Source organism: Carassius gibelio, chromosome B17 (genome assembly GCF_023724105.1).
Source record: "Carassius gibelio isolate Cgi1373 ecotype wild population from Czech Republic chromosome B17, carGib1.2-hapl.c, whole genome shotgun sequence".
Lineage (NCBI taxonomy): Eukaryota > Metazoa > Chordata > Actinopteri > Cypriniformes > Cyprinidae > Carassius > Carassius gibelio.
Genome location: NC_068412.1, coordinates 26309206 through 26334204, shown reverse-complemented (window position 1 = coordinate 26334204; position 24999 = coordinate 26309206). Strand labels below are relative to the sequence as shown.

The 24999-nt window shown below is 34.7% G+C and overlaps 3 protein-coding genes across 3 annotated transcripts in view; 2 read left to right on the top strand and 1 right to left on the bottom strand.

Moving 5' to 3' along the window:
* LOC127976312 (zinc finger protein 513) overlaps positions 1 to 3705 on the top strand; it is an 11151-nt gene extending 7446 nt beyond the window's left edge. The window contains exon 4 of the mRNA XM_052580662.1: positions 584 to 3705. Coding sequence (XP_052436622.1) covers positions 584 to 1347 — 764 coding nt within the window. The 3' untranslated portion in view covers positions 1348 to 3705. The remainder of the gene's footprint in view (positions 1 to 583) is intronic.
* A 10261-nt stretch (positions 3706 to 13966) lies between these two features.
* Positions 13967 to 16215, top strand: LOC127976319 (phospholipase A and acyltransferase 3-like). The gene is made up of 4 exons (XM_052580673.1): positions 13967 to 14214; positions 14286 to 14415; positions 15226 to 15479; positions 15623 to 16215. Exons 1-4 carry the CDS (start codon positions 14206 to 14208, stop codon positions 15686 to 15688), a joined length of 459 nt encoding a protein of 152 aa, XP_052436633.1. The 5' UTR covers positions 13967 to 14205; the 3' UTR covers positions 15689 to 16215.
* Positions 16216 to 22805: 6590 nt separating this feature from the next.
* Positions 22806 to 24999, bottom strand: part of ephx2 (epoxide hydrolase 2, cytoplasmic) — a 30629-nt gene continuing 28435 nt past the window's right edge. The window contains exon 20 of the mRNA XM_052580661.1: positions 22806 to 23250. Within this exon, the coding sequence (XP_052436621.1) occupies positions 23166 to 23250 (85 nt within the window). The 3' untranslated portion in view covers positions 22806 to 23165. The remainder of the gene's footprint in view (positions 23251 to 24999) is intronic.

The following is a 24999-nucleotide window of genomic DNA, read 5'->3' as shown; positions in this document are numbered from 1 at the left end:
AAAACTGGAGCTTTTTTAAATCACTTGAAAATGCGATTTATCAAATTTGCTTTTAATTTTCCCCTAAATCTGAATTTAAATCCTTGTGGCTCTTCTCATTTCTCTTATAAGTTGCTTTTTGTCCTATCATAATAAACGTACACATGCCAAAAATACTAGTTATTGAAATAATATCAAATAAGAGTGGACATGGGGGAAAAGCATTTTTTATGATCCAGTCGATTCCTAAAGGATGTAACTTTCAGACCTATATTTTTTCACTTTCCCTCATATGTTTCATATGACAGAAGTAAAATCATTTATGAATGCTGTTTCCCCACACAGGTGAAGCAGTTATTTTACTTGACTTTATTCAGTTATTTTTAATGATCAGTGCTGAACAGGAACACAGATTCCGAGGAAGCACAAAGAAGCACTTTCTTGCTATTGCGTATTTACTTTATACTTTGCACTTTAAGCACTTTCGTGCTGCAAACCAAAAGAGGAAGCGAAGCGTGAAGCAAGGAGGAAGTAGAAGCACTTGGCTTCCTAAATCTGGATTCGCTGTAAAGAGGAAGCTTGTTTTTGTTCCTTTGTCTTTCAGAGTCTGTGGTGTCTGACCTGACTCTGCACATCAGCAGCGCCCCCGACTTCCTCCAAAGCATCGACACCCTACAAACGGACCGCCATCCTCCCGCCCTGCTGCACGCTGAGGGTTTGGCCAAAGAGTCGGACCCTCTTCCCGAGCTGCTATTTCCCTTCACGTGCCGGGTGTGTGGAGCAGTGCTGGAGGACGAGGAGGGTGCCACGGCGCAGATTTGCAACAAATGCACACTAGACATGTTGTCCAAAAGCTCCCCGAGCAGCCCGGAGAAAGGTGACAAGCTGTACCCATGCACATCGTGTCCGTTCATCACTCAGTACCCCAATCATCTCGCCCGCCACATGAAGACTCACAGCGGCGAGAAGCCCTACAAGTGCCCACAGTGCAATTACGCCTCCGCCCACTTCGACAACCTCAAGCGGCACCACCGCGTGCACACGGGCGAGAAGCCCTACAAGTGCCGCGTGTGCGACTACGCTTGCGGCAACCTGGCGAATCTCAAGCGGCACGAGCGCATCCACTCGGGCTCCAAGCCCTTCCAGTGCAGCGTGTGCAGCTACAGCTGTAACCAGAGCATGAACCTGAAGCGCCACATGCTGCGGCACACCGGCGAGAAACCCTTCAAGTGCCAGGAGTGCGGCTACACCACGGGCCACTGGGACAATTACAAACGCCACCAGAAGAAGCACGGCCTCTCCGCCGAAAGCTGGCTCAAGATGCAGCTGCCAGAGAAAGAGGAAGAAGATGAGGAAGGAGAAATGTAATGGAAGCTCTCTATGATGTCTAACTCCAGTTGCCTTACTATTATTATTATTATTATTATTGTTATCCATGTAGTAACACTGTGTCTCGACAGGGCCGGTGTGCTGTTTTATTTTTGTTTTTTTCACTTGATTGTATTTTGTCCAACTGTTTACAGCAGCTGATTTCAAACTCAGAATCACAGGTTTGCAATTTAAGATCGACGTTTTGAACCGAAAGAGCACATTTATGCACCACTGGGGGAATCTCACAGAAATCTAACGCCATATTTCAGCCTAAAAATAAAGAAAAAAAATTTATGAAATTATATTTTTGCATGAAAAAAATGAGGCATGTTTCTTCAGATACTGAAGATTTTTTATTTTTTTTATTTTTTTATGAACCCACCATGTCTCTTAGGACCATAATGATGAATAGCTAAATAATTGTTTACACTAACTTTCAGTTCATTTATTTTATTTTATTTATACTTTTTTACTTTTAGGTTTTCAAAATGAGGCATGTTTCCTTTTAGTTTGATTTTGGGGAAAAAATATACATTAGATTTTTTTTTTCTAACTTTTTTTTCAAAACACTAAAACAAACAGCCACAAATAATGTACAAACAAGGAATTTGTATACTATTTTTTTTTTTTTTTTTGTGGACAAAATTCATAAAATAGATTTAAAGTGAGCACAACAAATGCTACCAATATATTAATGAGAATGTTTTTGGCTGTCATAAAAATGTAACAATGCAAAAAACAAATCCTAAAACCAGAATTCATTTTCTTTTATGCAAAAATAACTTCTTAATCTTTTTTTTCTTATAAATTTGGAATGAATTCTACTGGTGATGTGTTTTGTGAGATTCATGCAGGCCGATGCAGGAGCTCTAATTGTTTCATGAGGGATTTGATGACACTGAAGACGTCTGGCTGCTACTGTATGTTCACTTATGCACAATGACAGTGATGTTGCCTTGTCTCGGGGAGGTGCTGATCCTCCTTCCCTCATTTACTGTATCTGAATTTCATGGTGCCACTGTAAAATGCTGCACTGATGCGGGGTCCGTCCCCAGCACACTCGAGGTCTTTCCAGGGCATTAGAGAGATGCGTATGAGTGAGTCTCACGAAAACTGTTCAGAAATGCTAGCATTATATTTCCCCCAAAATGATTATTAAATAAAAGAATGTTTTGCATGAGGAATATGAGGGTGATTTTCACACATTTTTGCATTGTGACATTATTGTGCATCTCTACCATTTTTTTCTGTAATGTTAAAAGGTGAAAAAAAAGAAAATGAATTGTTCAGGTGTTAAATATTGAACTATCCTTTTCATTACTTTCATGTACTACTTACCTTAATTTTCTTTGAAAATAATGTCACAATGCCAAAAAAAAAACATTTGTAATGGTCCTAAAATAGACCTTCATTTTCTTTATATATTAATTTGTTTTTCTTTTATTTTTGGTGTGAAAATGACCCAGGTATGTTTTCATGAGATGCACAATTGTGTGTGTGTGTGTGTGTGTGTGTCTCTTTCGTTTGACTTTTAAACATTTCCTTCAGCTTTATTTAGATTAAAGTGTGATTCCTACTGTTTAGGAAAAGTTATCATGGAAACCAGTGAAGGTTTAATTTTCCCACACTTTGGGTGGGAAGGATCCATTTTTGACCCCTCCCCTTTTATTTGAGTAAACAAGTTCATGAGGAAGAAAGTGGAGACCCCATGTTCATATTCACTTTATAATGAACAGATCATATTCAAAACAAACATTTAAACATTTTGTACACAGTCACTTTGATATGTATTGATCTTAAAGGAATAGTTCACCCAAAATAAACATTTGCTGAACATTTATTCACCCTCAAACGATCCAAGATGTAGATGAGTTTCTTCATCAGATTGATTGATCCTAACCAGTGGATCCTCTGCAGTGAATGGGTGCCGTCAGAATAGGAGTCAAAACAGCTGATAAAAACATAGCATAGCATTTCACTTCATAAGATGTTAACTGATGGACTGGAGTGGTGTGGATTATTATGATGTGTTTATCAGCTGTTTGGACTCTCATTCTGACGGCACCCATTCACTACAGAGGATCCACTGGTGAGCAAGTGATGGAATGTTACATTTCTCCAATTCTGATGAACTCCTCTAGATCTTGGATGGCCCGGGGATAAGAACATTTTCAGCAACTTTTCACTTTCGGGTGAATTATTCCTTTAATTGGTCCTCCACTTTGGTCCATTTTCTTTCTGTTACAGAACTGGTGCAGGCGCTCTCAAATATACCGCAGGAGTTCAGTGCAATCAGGGAATGAATGAAATAGATGCACAGCACTGAATCCAGTGATATTTGGTTTGCCATATGGTGTAATATGATTATTTATGTACTGTATTTTTGTGGGTTTCTTTAGCTTTCTGATATTTGTACACAAATTGTTAATCAGAAGTGGCCTTTGGTTTCATAATAAAGATGTTTTTAAAATTGTATTAAAAGCAGCTGCATTGAGACGTTTGTTACAGATGAGACTAAATTGGAATTCTGCAGAATAAATATTCTGTGTATTCTATTCTACAGTATTTGATTACAGCGCACTAATTTAATTAGACAAGCAGCATTCTAAGAATACTGGCATTTTGTTTCGTTGTATTCCAAAGAATTCCAACATGTGATTCTCCTTTGCCTTCTTTTCTTTTTTCCATTTGTGGAGAAGAAAAAGTCACAAAGATTCCTCATCATAATGTGCTAGTTATACAACTGTAATGTGAAATCTCAAGCTAAATTAATTCTATTATACGTTAAATCATAGTTATTCTTTCAAAATACTTTTGGAGTAATTTATATATATATATATATATATATATATATATATATATATATATATGTGTGTGTGTGTGTGTGTAATATTATATAAATAATGAATTTTTAATAAATGTTATTTATTAATCTGGTATGGTAACTAAAATCCATGCATGAATAATTATATAAAGAGAAAAATAATAGGACAAATATCTTTCATTTCTTTACTTTGTTTTTAATCAACAAATGGAAAAGTGGAAAACTGGCATGAAAAAAAGTTAGAAAACTTGTTACATAAAGCAAAATCTGCCTGTGTTTATTTGTCTAAGCATTTACCATTTCTTTCCTGTAGAGAGCAGAACTGAGCTTCTCCAGAGAGTAATCACAGACATATTGTATTGTGATATTCTAATGCGTTTGTGATTCAGGTAACATGTCAGTGATGTAATGACCACATATGTCTGATTAGGAGACAGCTCTCGTCTGTATATTCCTGTGTTCGTGTTGCTGGCTGAAGTCACGGCGCAGTAGCTGGTTGAAAGGGACCAAACCTCTCTCAAACACCTGACTTGGTTCCGTTTTACCAGCAACTAAGACGTGTTTCTGAGGACAAAGGCATGGGTTTCCTCAGTGACATTCACACTTCAGCATCGGATTAATCACATGTCAAATGTTTTATTTGCAGTTGGAAACATCTATCTCATCTATGACTCCGGAAGCAGAAGATGTCTTCCTTCCGGACAATGAAACGCAGTCCGTGGATGTTCTGGTATGTCCTGACTCTGGTGTGTCCGTCCAGAATTAGCTCTCCTCCACCTGTCCAGTTATTAATAAGAGTAAACATTCGTGATGCAGCAGCTGTTGTGTCACTCTTCAGTGTTCATGTCGTGGTGGAGGAGCTCAGCTTGATAAATCACCAATGACTTTCACACAACCTTTACAAAGTGATCAAACCACATTTATACAGTGATTTGTTTAGTACAGCTTTTTTGACATTTTTAAACAGGAGACCCTTGTGTTTAAAATGGTTAAAATTCTTGGAAAATATAATATCGCCCAAGATATTTGTAGAGTATTGGTTGGAATTTGTTGCAGTGTTGTCCAACTTAAAACATTTATTTGCTTGAAAAAGGTTTTTAAGCTCTATAGAATCAACTATGATAAAAATAAAAATAAATCTATATATATATATATATATATATATATATATATATATATATATATATGTATATTTATAAAACAGTATCTTAAGTTTAATTGTTTTAGTTCTTTAAATATAAAAATATATTTATTTAAGAAAAATATTTATTTTTATATTTCATAGTACATTTTAAATAATTTTTAAAGATCAAATAACAGTGTTTAACTTATTAACTATCTTTATAATTTGTAGTTCTTTATATTTTAAGACATTTTTAATACAATTAAAATTACATAAAATATATATATATATATTATAAACTTAAAAAACATTATAGAAACAAATAATGGTTATGGTCATTATCATTTTAGTATATATATATATATATATATATATATATATATATATATATATATATATATATATATATATAAAATATATTTACAAAATGTTACTTTTTATAGTTTATAAATGCACAATAATTTTTCATAGAACAAATAACAGTTAAAGAAATCATTAACTCATTAAGATGGATGATAGTGTTCCCTGTGGTACATACACATAATTTAAGTCAGTTGTTGCCATATTCTGTTTTAAGGAGATGATGATGAAGATTATGATGATGATGATAAGTCTCTTTGAGACCACACACTTCCTTACATTCCATAGATTGATTCTGTATATGGGGATATAAGGAAGTATGTCATCTCAAGGAGCAACAGGTAGATCTGTTCAACACACCATACTTCACAAATCACATAATACTCTGTAGGACAGCATACGACACAAGGAGACATAGTATAGGCTTTTTTATGAACAAAATATGCATCTAGAGAAAGTAGTTAATCATCTTTTTCCCTCCACTAGCTGATTTTAAACAGCCCTGCGGTGTTACAAACTCACATTTAAAAGTACAAACATTCCATTCGATATGACATCATGAAAACGGAATGCTTGGTCAAATTTAAACTGTTGAAAAAATTATATGTTAGAAATCATTTTAGATGGAGTTTAACATGTCATACCTCAGGATATGTCCACTTTCCCTGTCAGTTGTATATAGGCTAGTCTCTAGAAAATTTCTAAAAAGTAAAAGCATTTTCTATCTGAAATACAGTTGAGTGAAAACAAACAAAACCCCCAAAAGTGAACGAAGCAGTAAAGAGCGACTCATTCAGGAGCCAGTTCTAGACTGAAAAGCCCTGCGGTCCAACAGCATTGACATATCAGACAGTTTCAGCTCAGGCTTCACACAGTACTTGCCCGTCCCATGGTGTCCAGTCCATCAGACGGGACAAACACAGGTCCGGCGCTCTCTTCCGTGTGTATCCTCGTCCTTTGCCATCTCCTGGATTGTGTCCAGAGCCGGCTTGGCTTCCCTGCCTTTTCTATGGCTCGCCCTGCCCTTGTTGGCGGCCTTCCACCTGTCGATGTCTTTTAGAGGCCTGGGTCTCTCCTGGACCTCCTGTTGGCAGGCCTCAGTGCTCTGACAGACCAGAGCCTGTGAAATCACACCTCTCAGCTGTTCACCCTGCGCTCCAGACACCCAATCTCAATGGCTTCTTCAAAAAAAAGAGGGGATTCTGGGGGGCAGGGTGGGCCAGAAGACAACTGCCACCCGCTTTTATTGGGACAGCATGATAGGAAATGCTTTCTGGGGCACAGCTGACAAAGAACTGCATGTTTTTGGTGTGTGTGCAGAAATGTATCTCAGTGATGCTCGTGTCTTTAATCCGCTTGTAGTTTCAGTGAACTTCCTAGAACATTGCTTCAGAATTTTACACCATTTTACTCTTGGCAGTTTTGCATGGATCTTAATTCCGCCATGGAAAAAAAAAATATATATATAATAATAAAGTTAGTTTCTCACAATTCAAACATTTTAAAGCAGTTCTGAAATTATATTTCAGATTTATATTTTAGGTTTGATATTTAAAAATATGCAAAATGTGAACTTGCAATTTTTACTTTATAAATGTAAGACATAAAATCAGATTTGTGATCTAAACTTGCAATTTTAGACAAAATTTTGGGATAGAATTCTAAGAAAATTAATCTGAGTTCTAAGATATAAATAAAATTCTGAGAAAAAAGTATGAACTGTTAAACGTGAGCTTTGAGGTCAGCAACAAATGAAGGCAAGTTAATTATATACTATTAAATCAAATGGATTTAAATAAATTTCAAAATATATACTGTGTGTGTATTTATAAATATACACAGTAAATATACATATATGATATAAACAAAAACTTTTATTTTGGATGCAATTAATTCGTTTGACAGCACTAATATAAATGCAAAAAAGTGCAACAGAACAAGGAATTTTATTTTCACATAAGTATAAACAAAATGAGAAGAAAAATAGAATTAAAGGAATGAAGGTGTTATATTCAACACAAACAAAATGCTGAAATAGTTTAAGTGCAAAAGAATTAATTTGAACTATTAAAGTGCTAAATGATTAGATAGTACAGTGGTAATGAAAAATGTCAGGTCAAACATTAATATATAACTAACTACTAAAGTCAGAGGGAAATGATCGGCTGGTAAGAATGTTGTTCAGCTCCGCCTAGATATTAAACCTGCAATCTGATTGGCTGATGGTGATCATGACAATGGCAGAACATACAAATGCACTGATCATATATATATATATATATGCCTGTAACTCTTTCTGTGACTGTGATCACATGTGCAACCGCTGCACAAAGAGCAGAGCTCAGGGGAATGTGAACATGTTCCTCGTAATGTCTAAGGTCAACACCTGTGTGCTAAAATCAGCTGCACTGGACAGAGATGGACGCAGAGCGTAGAACTCACTCTGAAATTCAACTCGCAGTCTATTTCAGTTGCACACAGACTCTGGAAATAGACTTGGCTGCCTGAAGAATCCTGTCCATGAACTGATGGCTCATGAAAATCAGAAGTTATTCATTATACAGAGTAATCACAGTTTATTGATTGGTTTTTAATAAATAAATAAATAACAGACATGTAGATGCTCTTAGCTTTTCATGTAGGCTAGTACATGCAGATATGGGACACTGGGGCTAGTCGTCACATTTTTTTACTCCAGCAAAAAAAAAAAAAAAAAAAAAAATCCAGAAAAAAGATAATGTAATAAAAATAATTTAACACACTGATCTTATGGTATTATATAGTAAAAATGTAATATTACATAAAGAGCATTTTTTCATATCATATCGAAAATATAGTAATTTAATACCTTTTCAGCAACATTGTAACAGTAAACAATTATGAAACACAAACAACATGAGGATATTTAAAATGTATGAAACATAAACATTATTTAAGCTATCTGCCAAGACAACTTTTTTTTTACTTTTTAACTAGAATGACTTCAATTACTACTAAATATTTTTTTATTATTAAATATTAAAAAAACTATGTAGATAAAAATCCCCGGGAACACATGATAGGTAAAAATTGATAGCCAGAATGCACTGTAAGTCACTTTGGATAAAAGTGTCTGCTAAATGCATAAATTTAATTTTTAATTTAATTTTAAAATGCTAAAAACTAAGTACATTAAAATGACAAAGCAAATAAACTAAAATATTTCAAAATATTAACAAAAGCTACAATATTAATCAATGATCAATGATGCTAAAATAATATTGATATATACTTATAAATAGATATTTTTACATACATGTTACAATTGTCATCTTACCTCTACTGAAATACCGAAAAGAAATAATTCACAAACATTATTCTAGTTTAAGACAGCACTGTAGATTTTCTTTTTTTCTGGATTGGACTGTTCTGTACATGCCAGACAGATGTCCAGGAAGATATCTTTAATATTATTTATCCTTTAATGCACTGAACATCATGGAAACCCATTCAAACATCATGATGCTGAGTACCTTTATTTCTCATTCATGTGGAATTCATACAGGCTTTTTACAACTCATTACTATGATAGACCATGAACTACCAAATCACCTGATTGATTTAAGGCCATGATGAGGACTTGAGGGGATCAGCTCATGTCTTCCTCACATGTTCCTGTTGAATCATTAGCGTTTGAGCCGTTAAAGCAGAGTAAGAGGCCAGTGTTAGCGGCCAGCTGCCGGCCTGTGGTTGATACAGCTGTTCCATACGAGCAGACGCCTGAAAGACCTGCCATTGTGTACGTTTCTATCAGCGAGGTCAAAGGTAGCGTAATCAACGCTTCACAAACAGGTGTGGGTCGTGACGGGACACGGCATGTGCTGCTGTCGCCTAAACCTCAGTCATTTACCACAGTCAAAAACAGAGGCTTTGTTTGCAGGGTCAGTGCGTAAATGATATTCAGTTGAGTTAGATTGACCTTAAAGGGATACACCCCATGTACCCACACAATTTAAGGATGATATTTTGGATGAAAACCTGGAGGCTTATGACTGTCCCATAGACTGCTAAGTAAATTACACAGTCAAGGTCCAGGACAGTATGAAAAGCATCATCAGAATAGTTCATCTGCCATCAGTGTTTCAGCCGTTACATTATGAAGCGACGAGAATACTTTTTGTACGCAAATAGAACAAGAATAACGACTTTATTCAACAATTTGTCTCCTCTGTGTCTCTTCTGACGATGTCTTTCATAATTTTCTGGACCTTGACAGTGCAGTTTACTTGGCAGTCAATGGGACAGTCACAAGCCTCCCGGTTTTCATCCAAAATATCTTAAATTAAGGGGGTACATGGGGGGTAATACATTGGGGTTAGTGACTAAACGACAAAATTTTCATTTTGGGGTGTATTGGGAGAATTATTAAGACAAATGATCTGAAACTAAATTATTTAATGGAATAAAAATATATGACAGTCATTCTCAGCTCTTAAAGGGACAGTTCACAAACAAATATACTCAAATATACTATATATATATATATATATATATATATATATATATATATATATATATATATATATATATAGTCAGCTGTTATGCATGCAAATTATTATTAAAAATATATATATTTTCACTAAAGAAAGAAAGGCTCAGAATCTAATGTATATATAATTAATTATGGGATTGATGCCTCAAATCATTTATGATGGTCTGAGATTGAGCCGATCTTCAGTGGAAAATTCATTTGAAAAAAGATAATTGTGTCTTACCAACTAAAAGTGATCCTATAGACTTTCTACAGTACAGTTGGCACCAGCATTTTACTGAAATACTTTTATAGTTTTTAGTCATTTTTTTATTTTTAGATTTCTATATTATTTCATTTCAATTCTGTTAAAGTTTTAGTACTTTTTTTTGTAATTTTGTCATCTTTAATTTTAATTTGTATAATGTTCAGTTTTACTTTTAGTTATTTTAGTATCAAGTTAAACTAAGTTAAAATAAGAAACGTCCCCTTTGAAACTAGCTGGAATGAAAGTAGCTAACATATTTTTGCAATTAAATTTTTTTTTTTTTTTCAAGTAACACTGTTTAAAATTATTATTATTTTTTTTATATAATATTTTTTCATATTTGTAATTAACTTTAATAACCCAACTGTTCAGACTGGTTGCAGTATAAATACATTTAAAAGTGTGAGAGTGTTGTTGAGAGTTTCCTCACTAAATAACTCAATAAACCCAGGGCATCCCAGCTCCAGATCGCAGACGCTCCTCAGAGGCAGTTGAAGCAGCAGCTGGGGGATCGCTGCATATGCTCCAAACGGCAGGTGGCAGCGACCACAAAACTTTTCCTCCTTCAGAAATGTCACCTCTCTCCAAGGCCGGCATGTTCAGCTGGGATACGATTAGACCCCGTCTCTCATCCTGAGAGCTCCTGAGAGAATGCGAGGGAAAGGCATGTGCTTCTAGCACATTATCTGAATGGCAGACATGCCTCTGTCTGACCGCTGCTGCTTCCTCCGGCCCAGCATGACAATTGTGCGCTCACTTGTGCAGGGAGCTTCATTCTGCAGGACGTGTTCTTGTTTAGGGATTCCTGTGAAGGACAGACATATCAGAAGTGTCGGTCATGTGCTGCAGTGCTGAAATTAATATTTATTGATTCTACACTTTAAAAAAAAGTAGGGTTGTAGGGTTTTTTTTTTTTTTTTTACTCAGAAATAGCTAATAAATTGAACAGATGATTACAAAGAGCTCCCAGAATTCTGAACTTAGCTTTCTCTTCCCCAGAATTCAATTACTCACTGATGTTTTTCTTCCAAAATGATGTCACTTCCTGGAGGATGATGTCATTAAAAATGAAGGGAATTTACAAAAGGATGTAAAGTGATATTATAGAAACTGGAACTATAAATAGAGTATGAATTCGCAAAAAGTTTGTTCCTTTATTAGAGAAATGATTAAAATGGTCATTATAGAAAGGAGAAATATGAAGAAACACCTGCGATGTATCTAAATATTGCCAGTATTTCTGTAGAAAAATAAATAATAATTCAGCTATTGGAGGCATGAAAATGACTTTATAAAACCATACAAAAGCATCATTAATTGAAATAAATTTATTTATTTATTTTTATTCAAAACATTTATTTTATTTCAGCTAGCTGCCAAATAAACATTTTTTTTTTTTTTATTTAGACTAAAATAATATAATATATATTATATATATAATATATATACAAATTATAAGAGTATCTCAGTGACACAGAAATAACACTGGTATAATGATTTGTGGCAGTTTGGAAATAAGAATTTTTTATGTCTTTTATGCAAAAAGAAGATCCGGTGAGGGTTTGTCTGAAACACATTTAATAGTGAAGAGTGTAACGATGGTCCTCTAGAAGAGCCGAACTGAATCCACAGTAGTACAAGCATGTATATATGCCATTCTCAAACATGTTTCCTACCAGGATCTGTCTGTCATACTGTGAAAGAAAAGAGAGAAAGTGTCTTTCCACGCATGTGTTCTTCATGATGACAACAGGACGGGTAAATCATGCAGACAGAACTTTCTCTCGTCACATCTGATCTCTGCTAAGTCACTGACAGCTGACACTGTTAAACACACCAGTATCTCTTTACCCAGTCTTTAGCTGAGCGCTTCACATGCCTTCTTCAGTTTAACCTCCACATCACAGGGTTATTATAATTAACTGAAACCATGACAATGTTCTCGTTACTTGAAAATTGAGAAGCAAACAACATTCCTCAGAGATTTTGGTCCATATTGACATGATAGCATCACACAGATGCGGCAGATTTTTCTGCTGCATATCCATGAAGCAAATCTCCCATTCCACAACATCCCAAAACTGCTCTATTGGATTGAGATCTGGTGACTGTGCAGGCCATTTGAGTAAAGTGAACTCATTGTCATGTTCAAGAAACCAGTCTGAGATGATTTCAGCATTATCCTGCTGGATGAAGTCATCAGAAGATGGGTGCACTGTAGTCATAAAGAGATGGACATGGTCAGCAACAATACTCAGGAAGGCTGTGGCATGTCAACAATGCTCAGTTGGTACTAAGGGGCACAAAGTGTGCCAAGAATAAATCTCCCACACCATTACACCAGCACCAGCAGCCTGAACCGTTGAGACAAGTCAGGATTTACGTCCACACAACTGCCGCTCACTGGACATTTTCTCTTTTTCAGACCATTCTCTGTAAACCCTAGAGATGGTTGTGTGTGAAAATCCCAGAAGATCAGCAGTTTTTGCAATATTCAGACCAGTCCGTCAGGCATCAACAACCATTCCACGTTCAGAGTCACTTAAATCCCCTTCCTTCCCCGTTCTGCTGAACTTCAGCAGGTTGTCTTCACCACATCTAGATGCATAAATGCATTGAGTTACTGCCATGTGATTAGCAATTGAACAGTTGTACCTAATAAAGTGGCCATTGAGTGTACTGTATATGTATAATGAATAAATGATACACAATTATTTGAGCTAATAGTTGCCTCTCATTATTTTATTTAGTTTAACTTGATGTATTAAAATAACTAAAACTGAAATAAAAATGAAGAAATAAATAGAATATAGTATTTAAAAAATGAAATGAAAAATAAAATCTGAATAAAAACTCTAATAAGATCTGAACTATAATAATACAGCTAATGCTAATTCCCTGATTAATCTTTCTAGCATCACTATTACTAGTGCACATACAGTACAGTACTTGTGCTGCTCAGAAAATATTAAACTAAAAGCCTCAAAAATGCACATAAACTTGAATAAAACTTCAAATCAAGCTTCATGTTGAGACCCAATAATAAAGCCGTGTTAAACTCCTCTTTAAACTTCATCACAACTCAAAACACCATAACCACAACACCCATCATTTCTTTAGAAAAAATGTACATCTGTCGTAATATTTCTATTGTCATTTGATGATAGTTTCATGATCATCTGGTTTACGCTTACAACTTTCTGGTTTCTGAAACCACGAGGCGACAGCACCGAGATGAGCGAGATCCATTTATCAGCTATTTGCATTTTGGATTTTACTTGCTTCAAGTTAATCAACAGATGTTTCCTGATAAAAGAGGAAGTTATTATCTAACTCTCTCTTGGGGATCTGTTGCATCAGTTGACCTGAAATGTCTCTTTCTAAACTATTAGCGTAAATAAAAACCACTGCAATTCCAGTTGCAGCTGATTGTCATGTCTATTCCCTTGATTTAGTATTATTCACTGAGATATTCAAATATCAATATCCAGCATCACGGCTACACAGATGGCAATAATAAAGGCCTTCATGTGAATGTCTTTCTGAGGCACTGAAGGACAGTTCCTGGGTGTGTGTTTTTAGCACACCAGTCCGGAGGATTCGCACGACTAACCTGAACTTTCATTGTTCTCGTAGGCTTCCCCATACCCTTTGGCATTTGTGATATCAGATAAGATTAACGCTTCACTGCTCTTTAATGAAGCACTCGCTGTACATCTCCAGCGTTCTTGACAGTAAAGGCACAGGCATCGATAACACCGCGAACACCAATGGGACTGGTGAGCATCGATCGCGTTCTGATGTGATCCTGCTTTCATGAGATCTTTTAAACAGCTTTGTTTTCTTTCAGCGTAACTCTCATCCGAAGCTGTACCCCGGAGATATTCTTGAGTTTCCTGGCAACAGTTACTTTTCTCATTTTGGCGTTTACTATGGAGAAAGAGACGGAGTTCCTTATGTGGCCCATCTGACCATCAGAGGTGAGTCTGTGTCATCTTTTAAAAGAATTATCCAGTTAAAAATGTTTCATGCTTCAGGCCGTTTGAGATATAGATGACTTTGTTTTTTATCATTTTGAGAATTTAAGCGTTACATCACTTGTGTCACCAATGGTTTCTCTGAAGTGGATGGGTGCCGTCAGAATGAGAGTCCAAACAGCTGATAAAAACATCACAATAATCCACACCACTCCAGTTCATCAGTTAACATCTTATGACATGAAAAGCTATGTGTTTTTAAGAAGACGAAAAAATCCATCATTAGGACATATTAACTTTAAATGATTGCTTCTGGTAAGTCAGTAAGCCATAATAATGCTTCTAGTGAAAAGGTCAATCTATTATTGTCTCTCATATTAAAATCCAACAGCATATTTGTTTAGAGTTGCATTGGTTTTGATTATAAATGGTGCTTGATCTGTGCAGATTTCTCTCCTGATTCCGACAAATCTGTCACTGGAGAAAGAAATGTAATAAATAGAGAGTTCGTATTTTAGCCAGAAGCATTGGTTTGAAGTAAAAAAAATAATCGTTGTGATGGATTCGTTTCTTACAAACACACAGCTTTTCACTTGTTATGTGGATTATTATGATGTTTTATCAGCTGTTTGGACTCTCATTCTGACGGCACCCATTCACTACAGAGCATCCATTGGTGAGCTAGTGATGCAATGCTACATTTCTCCAAATCTGATGAAGAAACAAACTCATCTACATCTTGGATTACCTGAGAGTGAGGAGCTTTGTAGTCAATTAGAACTTATGACTGTTCTCATAACATCTCTTTTCAAGATTCAGACACCAAACTCCTCCTTTTCGGCCGAGCTATAAACGCCTCGGTAAAGCTAGACCCGCTTGATGTAGTCGGGAAAAAATACAAGGTAAGAAACTACCTGGATGACAAGCATCCACCACGAGATTTCTACGTTCTCATCAAGCCGGAGATCGATGAAATCATGACGAAACCCATCACCTTTGACATCCTGTTCAACAACAGCGAACATCAGGCCACAATGTTACGATACGGGGTTAAAAAGTCAGAGCAGGTAAAACATTTTGCACACAAAATATGCATTTAAATTGACATTCTGACACTATGAAAATGTCAATATTAGCCTCTCATTTTAAAATTCCGGAAAACATTGGTAGAAAAGAACTTTTCAGTAACTTTTCTGAAAACTGTTTCCAGATTGAAAAAGTCTATTCCAAGATAGTTCCCACCTGGAAAGATTTGTTCGAGAAGAAAAAGATTTGAGAGCCACATCTTCTGCATGAAGACACAAGACTTCAAGACCATACAAAAACTATTTCTTAAGTAATTCCTATCAAAAAGATCCTGTGTCAAATATACTCAAAACAAAACAAGCTACAAAATCTTTATTTTTGTGAATGCATTTGGTATCTGAATATTGGATATTTTCAATATATCTGTGTGTCCAGAAGGAGGCGACAAAGTTTAAAAAAAGCTAAAGTTTTTAGAATAAAGAAGGTAAACCGCAGGAACGACTGTTAATCCATTTATCTACATAAGCAAAATCTTCCACTTATTTTATATATATGTATGTTTTTTTTTTTTTTTAAGTTTTGTAGTTGGAAGTAAAAATAGCTATGCTATCTTGTGCATTTCTCATTCATAGCTAATATATACAATTGAGGAAATTCTCTGGCCTTTTAGATTAATAAAAAGTTGATATATACTCTACAGATTTTCATGTGCCATGATTCAATGCCAACTAACATTTTGTAAAACTAAGAGTGTTTATTAAAACGGCTTCAATCAAACTAACGAGTCATTTCTGATCAATGCATTATAAAAAAAATACATGAATTATTTTCCAATTAAAGCTTAACTCTGATATATATTTATTTCTTTAAATTATCATTAAGTATTTGAGAATACCTTTTATAAACTGGAGTAAACACAATTTGCCAGCAATAGAGGGCGTATAATCATCAGACAAAGACTGAAATCAAAGGTGAAAAAAAAAAAAAAAAACGAAAGTATTTCCGGTAGCTTTCTTTATTTGGATGATCTTATTTTTTAGTAAAGGAAATAGAGAAATAGGAAAAGAGTGCAAATGTAGTGTGAGAGGGACAGTTCCACGAAACATAGCTAAACGCCAGCAGAAAGGCAAGCTCCTAGACTAACTCGATAATGTACAATGTTTTTTTAGCATCATTACTTCATTCTTCAGTGCCTCATTATCCTTCAGAAATCATTCATATGTGCTGATTTGCATAAAGGAAAAACTGTTCGATATTAAACGATATTAAAGAGTGAAAATGAGGCTGCTGTGATGGACTGACGTTCAATGAACTGCACGTTTCTCAGTAGCTTAGACAAAAACTCCATAAACAGTTTCGAAAGTTACTTATGAGTTGTGAAAAGTACGTGATCTATGACCTTTATACAGTGCTAACCATTGTAAAGACCGTTAGTCACATGCTGCCTCCCGATTCGCCTACTTATACTGTGCCCTAAAAGTATGTATGGTTTTTGTGAAGAAAAAGTACATACTTTTGAGTATGTAGCAGAATAGTAGCCAAGCTTTGGGACAAACTACTTCATCATAGCTAACCTAAAGGTTGGAGGGGTGTGTTTAAGGATATTCTGCCCAAGATGTCAAACTGACGTCATCAAAGGAGGAATGCCATTCCATAGTGGAAGCAAATGTTCAGATTTTAATTAAAGATTACCGAGACAATTTTTTTTCAGCGGATTATCATGAACTAATTAATTGTTCACACATGAAGACTTGCAATGTGCGCTAGTAAAGTAAATATATTAAATTTAGATTTCATGCTGACTTTAATGGACGCTCTGTTGCTCAGTTACGTGCATCCTGTCACTGTTTAAACTGCACTGTCAATCATCTTATCACAGTTAACTTCCACATTTCGTTTAATTTGATTTCCTAACGTATTGGAGAGAAATGAAGAGGCACCTTGATGTGATTGTCGAAGGACTATCATGCCAAGAACTCAGCTCATGTGTTTGCATTTAAAAGCTAATCACCAAACGTATCATTATAAAAGTTCACAGTGTTACTGCAGATGAAATATAACATGAATTACATTAAATTTATATTTTTCATCAGCTTAGACATTGATTATTTATCACTCAAATCCCCTTCTCTACCTGTCTGTTGGTCGTGTATATCCGCCATGTTTGTAGTTTGTTAACACTTTTATATGAATATTCGTTCTATTAATTCGTTGCAGTGGCGCCAAAAACCGTTGATGATCGATTGCGTGTCGATGAACCTCAACAGATCTTACCTCAAACTATAAACATTACAAATTAATTTTAAAAAGATGAGATATCCTGAAAGTCTGTATACCATGGTTATGTAATGCCAAACCTCTTGACTGCAGGTCAGTGTAGCGGTGACTTTAATAACAGGATCAACAAACCTCGGAGCTCTCCAGAGATAATCACCATCGTCCCAAGATCAAACGAGAAAAGATGCTGTTCTAAGGCTTACTTCAGAACAGGATTAGCTCTTAGAAAATCAGGAGGGTTCTGTAAATCAGCCTTAAGACTGCAAACACTAGCCTGTTTTAACACAGAAGTGCTATGAACTAGGTGTGCTGGGTGACACTAAATTGTGAATAATGATTCAATGACATTTAATGGTAGTTTTCGGTCGGAGAGAAAAGGCAATATATTGGAATATTATATATAGGAAATGTAATTCTTGTTTTCAAACTGAGAGAAAAGAAAATACTGGCGAAAACTTAATTATAATAATTCAGTATTAAATATTCTCTCTGTCTGTATACGACATTGCATACATGCATACATACATACTAGCTATATAAAACTTACATGATTTTTGTAAATATCTAGAAAATATATATTAGAAAATATAATCATATATACATACATACATACATACATTGTAAAAGTATTTAAAATTTAAAATCTGAATACTTACAATTCCAACCACTTAAAAAATAGGATTTACAAAGAAATCAACTGCTGAATATTAAAAGACTTTGAATGTAGGTTATAAGATATGTGTATAAAGCTGAAAACAGAAACTAAAAGAAAATATATAATTAAAAAATAACCAATCAATGATTTAGCAGTACGTCACGTCACTTCCTTTTTTTGTTCAGTCTGGTCTCTTGCCTGATGTGCGGTTCCTTCAGTAAGACCTCATTGAAAGAGTTAAACTAACATTTGCATAATGAATTATTCTAAACCTTATTGCAATGCCTTGCTTTAAGAAAGTCAATTAACTGAGTCAGTCATAGTGGCAGTAAATGTATTCTCTGTCAGAATGAGTTCTGTGTAATTTAGCTGTCTCTTTGTATTAAGTATGATATGTTTTAATATTTCAGCTGGACTTTAATCACAAGCTTTCTAGTTCCTGCATTCAGATCAAAGGATACATTATTGTTTATAAACTAAGCTAATTTATCAGCACATACATGCCTTTTTTATATATATAAAGGTAGGGATTTTGTATTAACCATAATCACCGTTTTAATAAGTCTTAAGTCTTAAGCAAAGTCCAAACAACAGGCAAATACTCATCTGGTACAAGTATCAGTTCTTTATAATATAAATCCATCCGGGAATATAAAGGAACCGAACCGGAACCTCAGTTTCATCTGTTAAGCTTCGTCTCTATTGTGTGCAATATGAATGTAAGATTAAATCACATAATAAATTCATTGAGGCTGAATTAACACATTAGAGCAAAGCTAGAGCTCAAAGAAATCTCTCACGTCACTGGAAATAATTACACCAGCACACGTAAATGAAAAAAAGAAGAATAACCCGCCTCACTTATTACCGTCTTTTGAATGAATGTAATTAAAACTAACCACCTGAGCTTAATAGCTCCTAAAAACACAAAGATAATTACAGATTTTGAAAAAAAACACTTTATACTGAAGATTGAAAGGAAATACACAGGGAATCCACTAACTGCTTGGTAATTACTACTGACATGATGACGTGTTTTAGGATAAATGGACATAGAAATGGACTCGTGAAGAGCCGAGAGTGTTTTTGAGTGACCACACTAAGAGGTCGGATTCACGTTTTTTCAGAGCTAACAGCATATAATGACATCCTGGATAATCATCTGTTGAGACAAGCTAGTGATGCATTTCCAGAGCAAGAATCAGTATTACAGTACTGTCACTCATACATTTGAACACAATACATTCTCAATCTGACAAACACCTGAGCATCTGTGAACATGAATGAAGCCTTAAATCATGTACTGAATGTTGTTGAGGAGAGCTGTGTTGTTACTAAACGATTTCAATAATCCAACACTTCTGATCTTTTGATCCTAATCTCTATGAAGCAACTGCTCTGGTAACCATTTCAGAGAACATAAAAATCTATTCGTATCATTGCAAAATGAACGGCCATATTACAGGAATAATTTACCCAAAAATGAAACTTTGCTGAAAATATACTTACCTCCTGTACATCCAAAATGTAGATGAGTTTGTTTCTCAATCGGAAGAGATTTGGAGGAATCACTTGCTCAGTAATGGATGCTCTGCAGTGAATGGGTGCCGTCAGAATGAGAGTCCAAACAGCTGATAAAAACATCACAATAATCCACACCACTTCAGTCCATCAGTTATCATCTTGTGGAGCAAAAAGCTGTTTGTAAGAAACAAAACCATCAAGAATTTTAACTTTAAACCTTCACTTCTGTCCAAAATACGATTTCTTAATCCATGATCACATTTTCTGTAGTGTCTCCTCTGAATCAGGAGAGAAACATGCATATATCAATACTGTTTACAAGTGAAAAGAGGAAAACAGGTGATGGGCTTTTTCACTGGAGGAAGAGTTTTTTACATTTATCAGACACTTTTATCCAAAGTCTCTCACACTCCATTCAGGCTATACATTTTTATTTTAACCAGTATGTGTGTTTTCAGGGAATTGAACCCATGACCTTTTGCACTGCTAACGCAATACTCTACCACTGAGACACAGGAACAATATGTAATAACTATCCGTTATGATGGATTATGATCCAAATTTTAAATTTGTGTAAGATATTTACTGATGGACTGGAGTGGTGTGGATTACTTTTGGATTATTGTGATGTTTTTATCAGCTGGAGTCTCGTTCTGATGGCACCCATTCACTTCATAGCATCCACTGGCGAGCAAGTGATGCAATGCTACATTTGTCAAAATCCGCTACAATGAGGAAACAAACTCATTTACGTCTTGTGAGCTAACTCTCATGCCAATTCACACCACACTGACAGACGCTAACAAACATCAATTGTCATGGCCCTCAGATCTGCTATCTCCATGCATCACCGGTGGGACTGAGCATTTTGACCTGGTTTAGTTTGTCCCTTGTGCACAGTAAACCTTGCGATCAGAAGACCCTGGAGTATCAGCAGAATCACTTGATGGAGCATCTGTCTGTGTGTATCCTTCATCTGAGGAGTATGAAGGGATAATGTCAAACAACCAACCATTCTGAAAGTGAAGTTATTTTTATTTATTTTTTCATATTCTGAACAATATGTGGGCATCACAATGACTTTATAACTAGGCAAAGCAAATTTATTTCCAAAGCACTTTTTACAATACAAACTATTTAAAAGCAGCTTTGCAAAAACTCATGATGATAATAGTTTACATTTTGTGATGGCACAAGCAATAAAGCAGATTTGCTATATTTTATGTATGGTTTTACGTGTTGTGAGAATACTGTATATGCAGTATCAGTTTTAATATATCAGTTGCATATAATATAATTCACATGTTGAATGTGAATAGCTACATATGGAGTTTCATTTTAATGGTTTTGTTTGGTTAAATGAATGCAGATTTAATGCATATCACATGTAAATGTGTTTCCGACAGTTAACTTGCAAATGTATAAAAAATTGCCTATTTGGTAGATGCTTTTATCTAAAGCAAACTGTAGTCAAGGTATACATTTTACCGTGTGCATTTTATGGGAATCAAACCCATGACACAGCAGGTACTGTATATATTTACAGGAACTTTACATCTAAATATTTATAATTGACATGTATTTAAAAAAAAAAATCATACCAATAACGTGATGCTATCTCAAAGGCACAATAAAGCAACATTTAGGTGTTAAGGTGGCATTTTCAAACAGTTTGAGGGTACTTTAAAAAAACTACTTAAATTTGCCTAAAACCCTTGCTGAATGGGAGTATGGTAAATAATTAAAAGTGCATAATATCTAACCAGAAATGATAAGTATATCTCTCAGGGAGTTTCTAAAGCAGAAACATAATTCAAATCTTAGCAAACAGGAATGATGTCTAAACACATCCTCTGTGCTCTTGAGAGTTTAGACTATACGGCTAAATGAAGGGAGCACGACTGTCCCTTTAGAAAACAGCGAGTCGCTTGTTGTTACTGCAGAAAATGACCCCTTCGTATATGAAATCATTTATTTTTTCAAATGAAGCAGTCGCAGCGGCTCTAGAGCTGCTCTCTCTGCACTCCATTATGAAACAGTGATCTCAGGTCAAGGCAATCAGTCAAAGAGAGCGTCTGCTGTTCTGAAGGACAAGACGCAGTGACTGTAATCACAGCTCCTCCTCGGGAAATACCACACAGTTAACAGCAGACACTCTAAGAGTTTAGGTTTATTGATGAAAATACAATGTATTAAAGCTGGAAATCAGCTAATGACTAAGAAATAGAGGCTCACTGATAAAATTATGCTCATTTTGCAAGGTTGCATTTACTTGAAAAATACAATGAAAAAAAAAGCAAAAATGTGAAATATTATTCCACTTTGAAATAAGTGTTAAATAGATTTTAAATAGATTTAAAAATTTAATTTATTCCTGTGATCAAATCTGAATTTTCAGCATCATTCCTCCAGTCTTTAGTGTCACATGATCTTCAGAAATTATTCTAATGTACTGATTTGCTGCTCAAGAAGCATTTCTAAGAGTTGTGCTGCTTCATACTTTTGTAAAAACCTTTTTATTTTTCAAGATTCTTTGATCAAAAGACCAAAATGTATTTAAAAGAAGAAACATTTTGATCCTTTGCTTTCACTTTTGATCAGATTGATGCATATTTGTGGAAGATTTTTTTTTTCTTTTTTTTAAAGAAATTCAAATTGACCGATTATTAATAAAATATGATAGCAAATAACATTAAATGAGAAATAAAACAAATCAAATACACAAAAATCCATAAAGGTTTGCTTTATGTTTCTACATAAACTGACAGACAGTGAGTAGAAATGACACTTCTGTTAAATTCAATTCTGAAATAAACTTATTGACTGGAGCCACTAATCAAAAAAAGGCCAATTAGAGTAATTGTTCAGGCTGAAATATCAATGTTTGTAGCAAACAATATACAATTAGTGATTCTTGTAAAGCAGTATTGATTCAGTTTATTACAAGGCAAAGGAATATTTATTGGTTTCATTTTGCAAAGCAAGCTGTTAATAAAAACAATTCATAATAAAATGTGACATTCATCAATATTACATTCAAAAAGGCAGTGGCTATTTACACTAAGTGCACACAGTGACAGATGCTGTTCACACAAAATGTAAATATGAGTTTGAGCTCTTAAAAGTGTTTTTTCATTATTGCAGTGTATAATAAAAGACATCATATAAAAAGCACTGCATTACATGACAATGGATTATTATTATTACGCAATCAGCAAGCATGGATATTAGTGCACTTGAGCCTGTGTATAGTTAAATCAAGATCCTGCTCTCATAACTTGGGATGAACAGGGATGGAGGCTTTCTGGTGAGTTTCCTTCAGCCAGGAGATGAGGATTTGATTGAGCTCTGCAGGTCTGAAGAGAGAAGAAGAAGAGGTGTGATCATGTGATATAACCTCAAACAACTGCCATTAAAATTATTAGTGATGCTTTCTATTATTATTACTCACGATGAGAGTTAAGAGAGCTGAACAAATCATTAACCCTATAAAGGCCTCGAAATGATCATCATGGTCAAAACTTTGCTGAAAAGAGTCTTTTTTTAGCAAGTAAAGGCCTTTTAGTATCATTGTTAAAACATCCACCTTCAGCTTGTGGCTCATGAGTCTTTTTCCTGCCAAATCTTTACTGATATTTATAAAGTAACCATATGTCATGTGGAGGGGTAAGGAGGTACTCAAGTGCAGACAGGATGTACTAAACAGGATTTATTTACAAAAAGGGAAAACAAAACCCACGAGGGGGAAAACAATGACTAGAGGCATATACTAAATAACAAGACTGGGTATAAACAAAGACACGATAAACAAAGACTCGAAACACAAGAACACTAACTACAAATAAACAATAACAGGTCTCACAACGTCTTCTTCCAAGAGCAACACCGAGTAACAATATTTCACAGGAACATGTAGAAACGCATATCACAATATGGAAACAATCACAATGAACCAACAAAAAACAGAGCACACTAGGGGATCTAAATAGGAGAACTAATCAAGACACAACAGGTGGCACAGGTAAGGCAATCAGGACAACTAGGATAACAAGGGGGCGGGGCAAGGGAACGAGACAACACAAGCACAAAGACAAGGCCATGTGCTTGTACACAAAACACGGGTCTGTCATGATCCTGCCTCAAGACCAGAGGAAAGTCAGGACATAAAGGCAGAATCATGACACCATAAGAATAACTTTTATATTGTTGGTAATATTTCAAGATAAACACTAACCAATTAAAGCCACTTCAGTTTTACTTCAGTATTGTTAGTGTACTAAACTAGTTTTTGTTACTATTTTGATTAAGAATAAATTATATATTTTATATATATTTATATTTTTATAATTTCTGCTTTAATTTTAGTTTAGTTAATCTTTTAATTTCTATATTTTTTCATTTATTTTTTGTTATTTTAGTGCTCTGATTTAAAATAAATGAAATTTTAAATATGTATATATATATATATATATATATATATATATATATATATATATATATATATATATATATATATATTGTTATTAATTAATAATAACCCTGATTAAGGTTGACAATCATAATTATTATTATTATCATCATACAAAAAAATGAAGTTTAAATGTGTCAAATATAATCAGGCTTTTCATCATTGCATGGCATTATGTTTTAATCAAACTAAGCAATTAAATGTCATTTAACTAAGACATTTTCGGCAGATTTAGAGCTACGACTGATATATAATTTTATTTAAGTACCTGCTAGACTCATTGATTTACATGATGCTATCATCATATAAATATCAGCGTCTGCATCAAATGGCTTAATGTTTCTCAGTTTTAACATATGAATAAAATGATTTTCCTCCATATTCTCATTATATCATACTACTTAAGCCATAAAAGCCTGATTTATCAAGTGCTCTAAAAATAGATATGCAAACCTTTTTTGGATTTTGACAAAGTTCAAAATTGTTTTTTTAAATATATATATATATATTTTTTTTTTTTGACAATTGTTGCATATGTCAGGCTTTACATGGTTAGTAACGCACCTCAGCACGACTCATGATTTGAGGAATAATTCATATCAGACACTGCAGGACGAGGCACACGCTCAACTTTAAT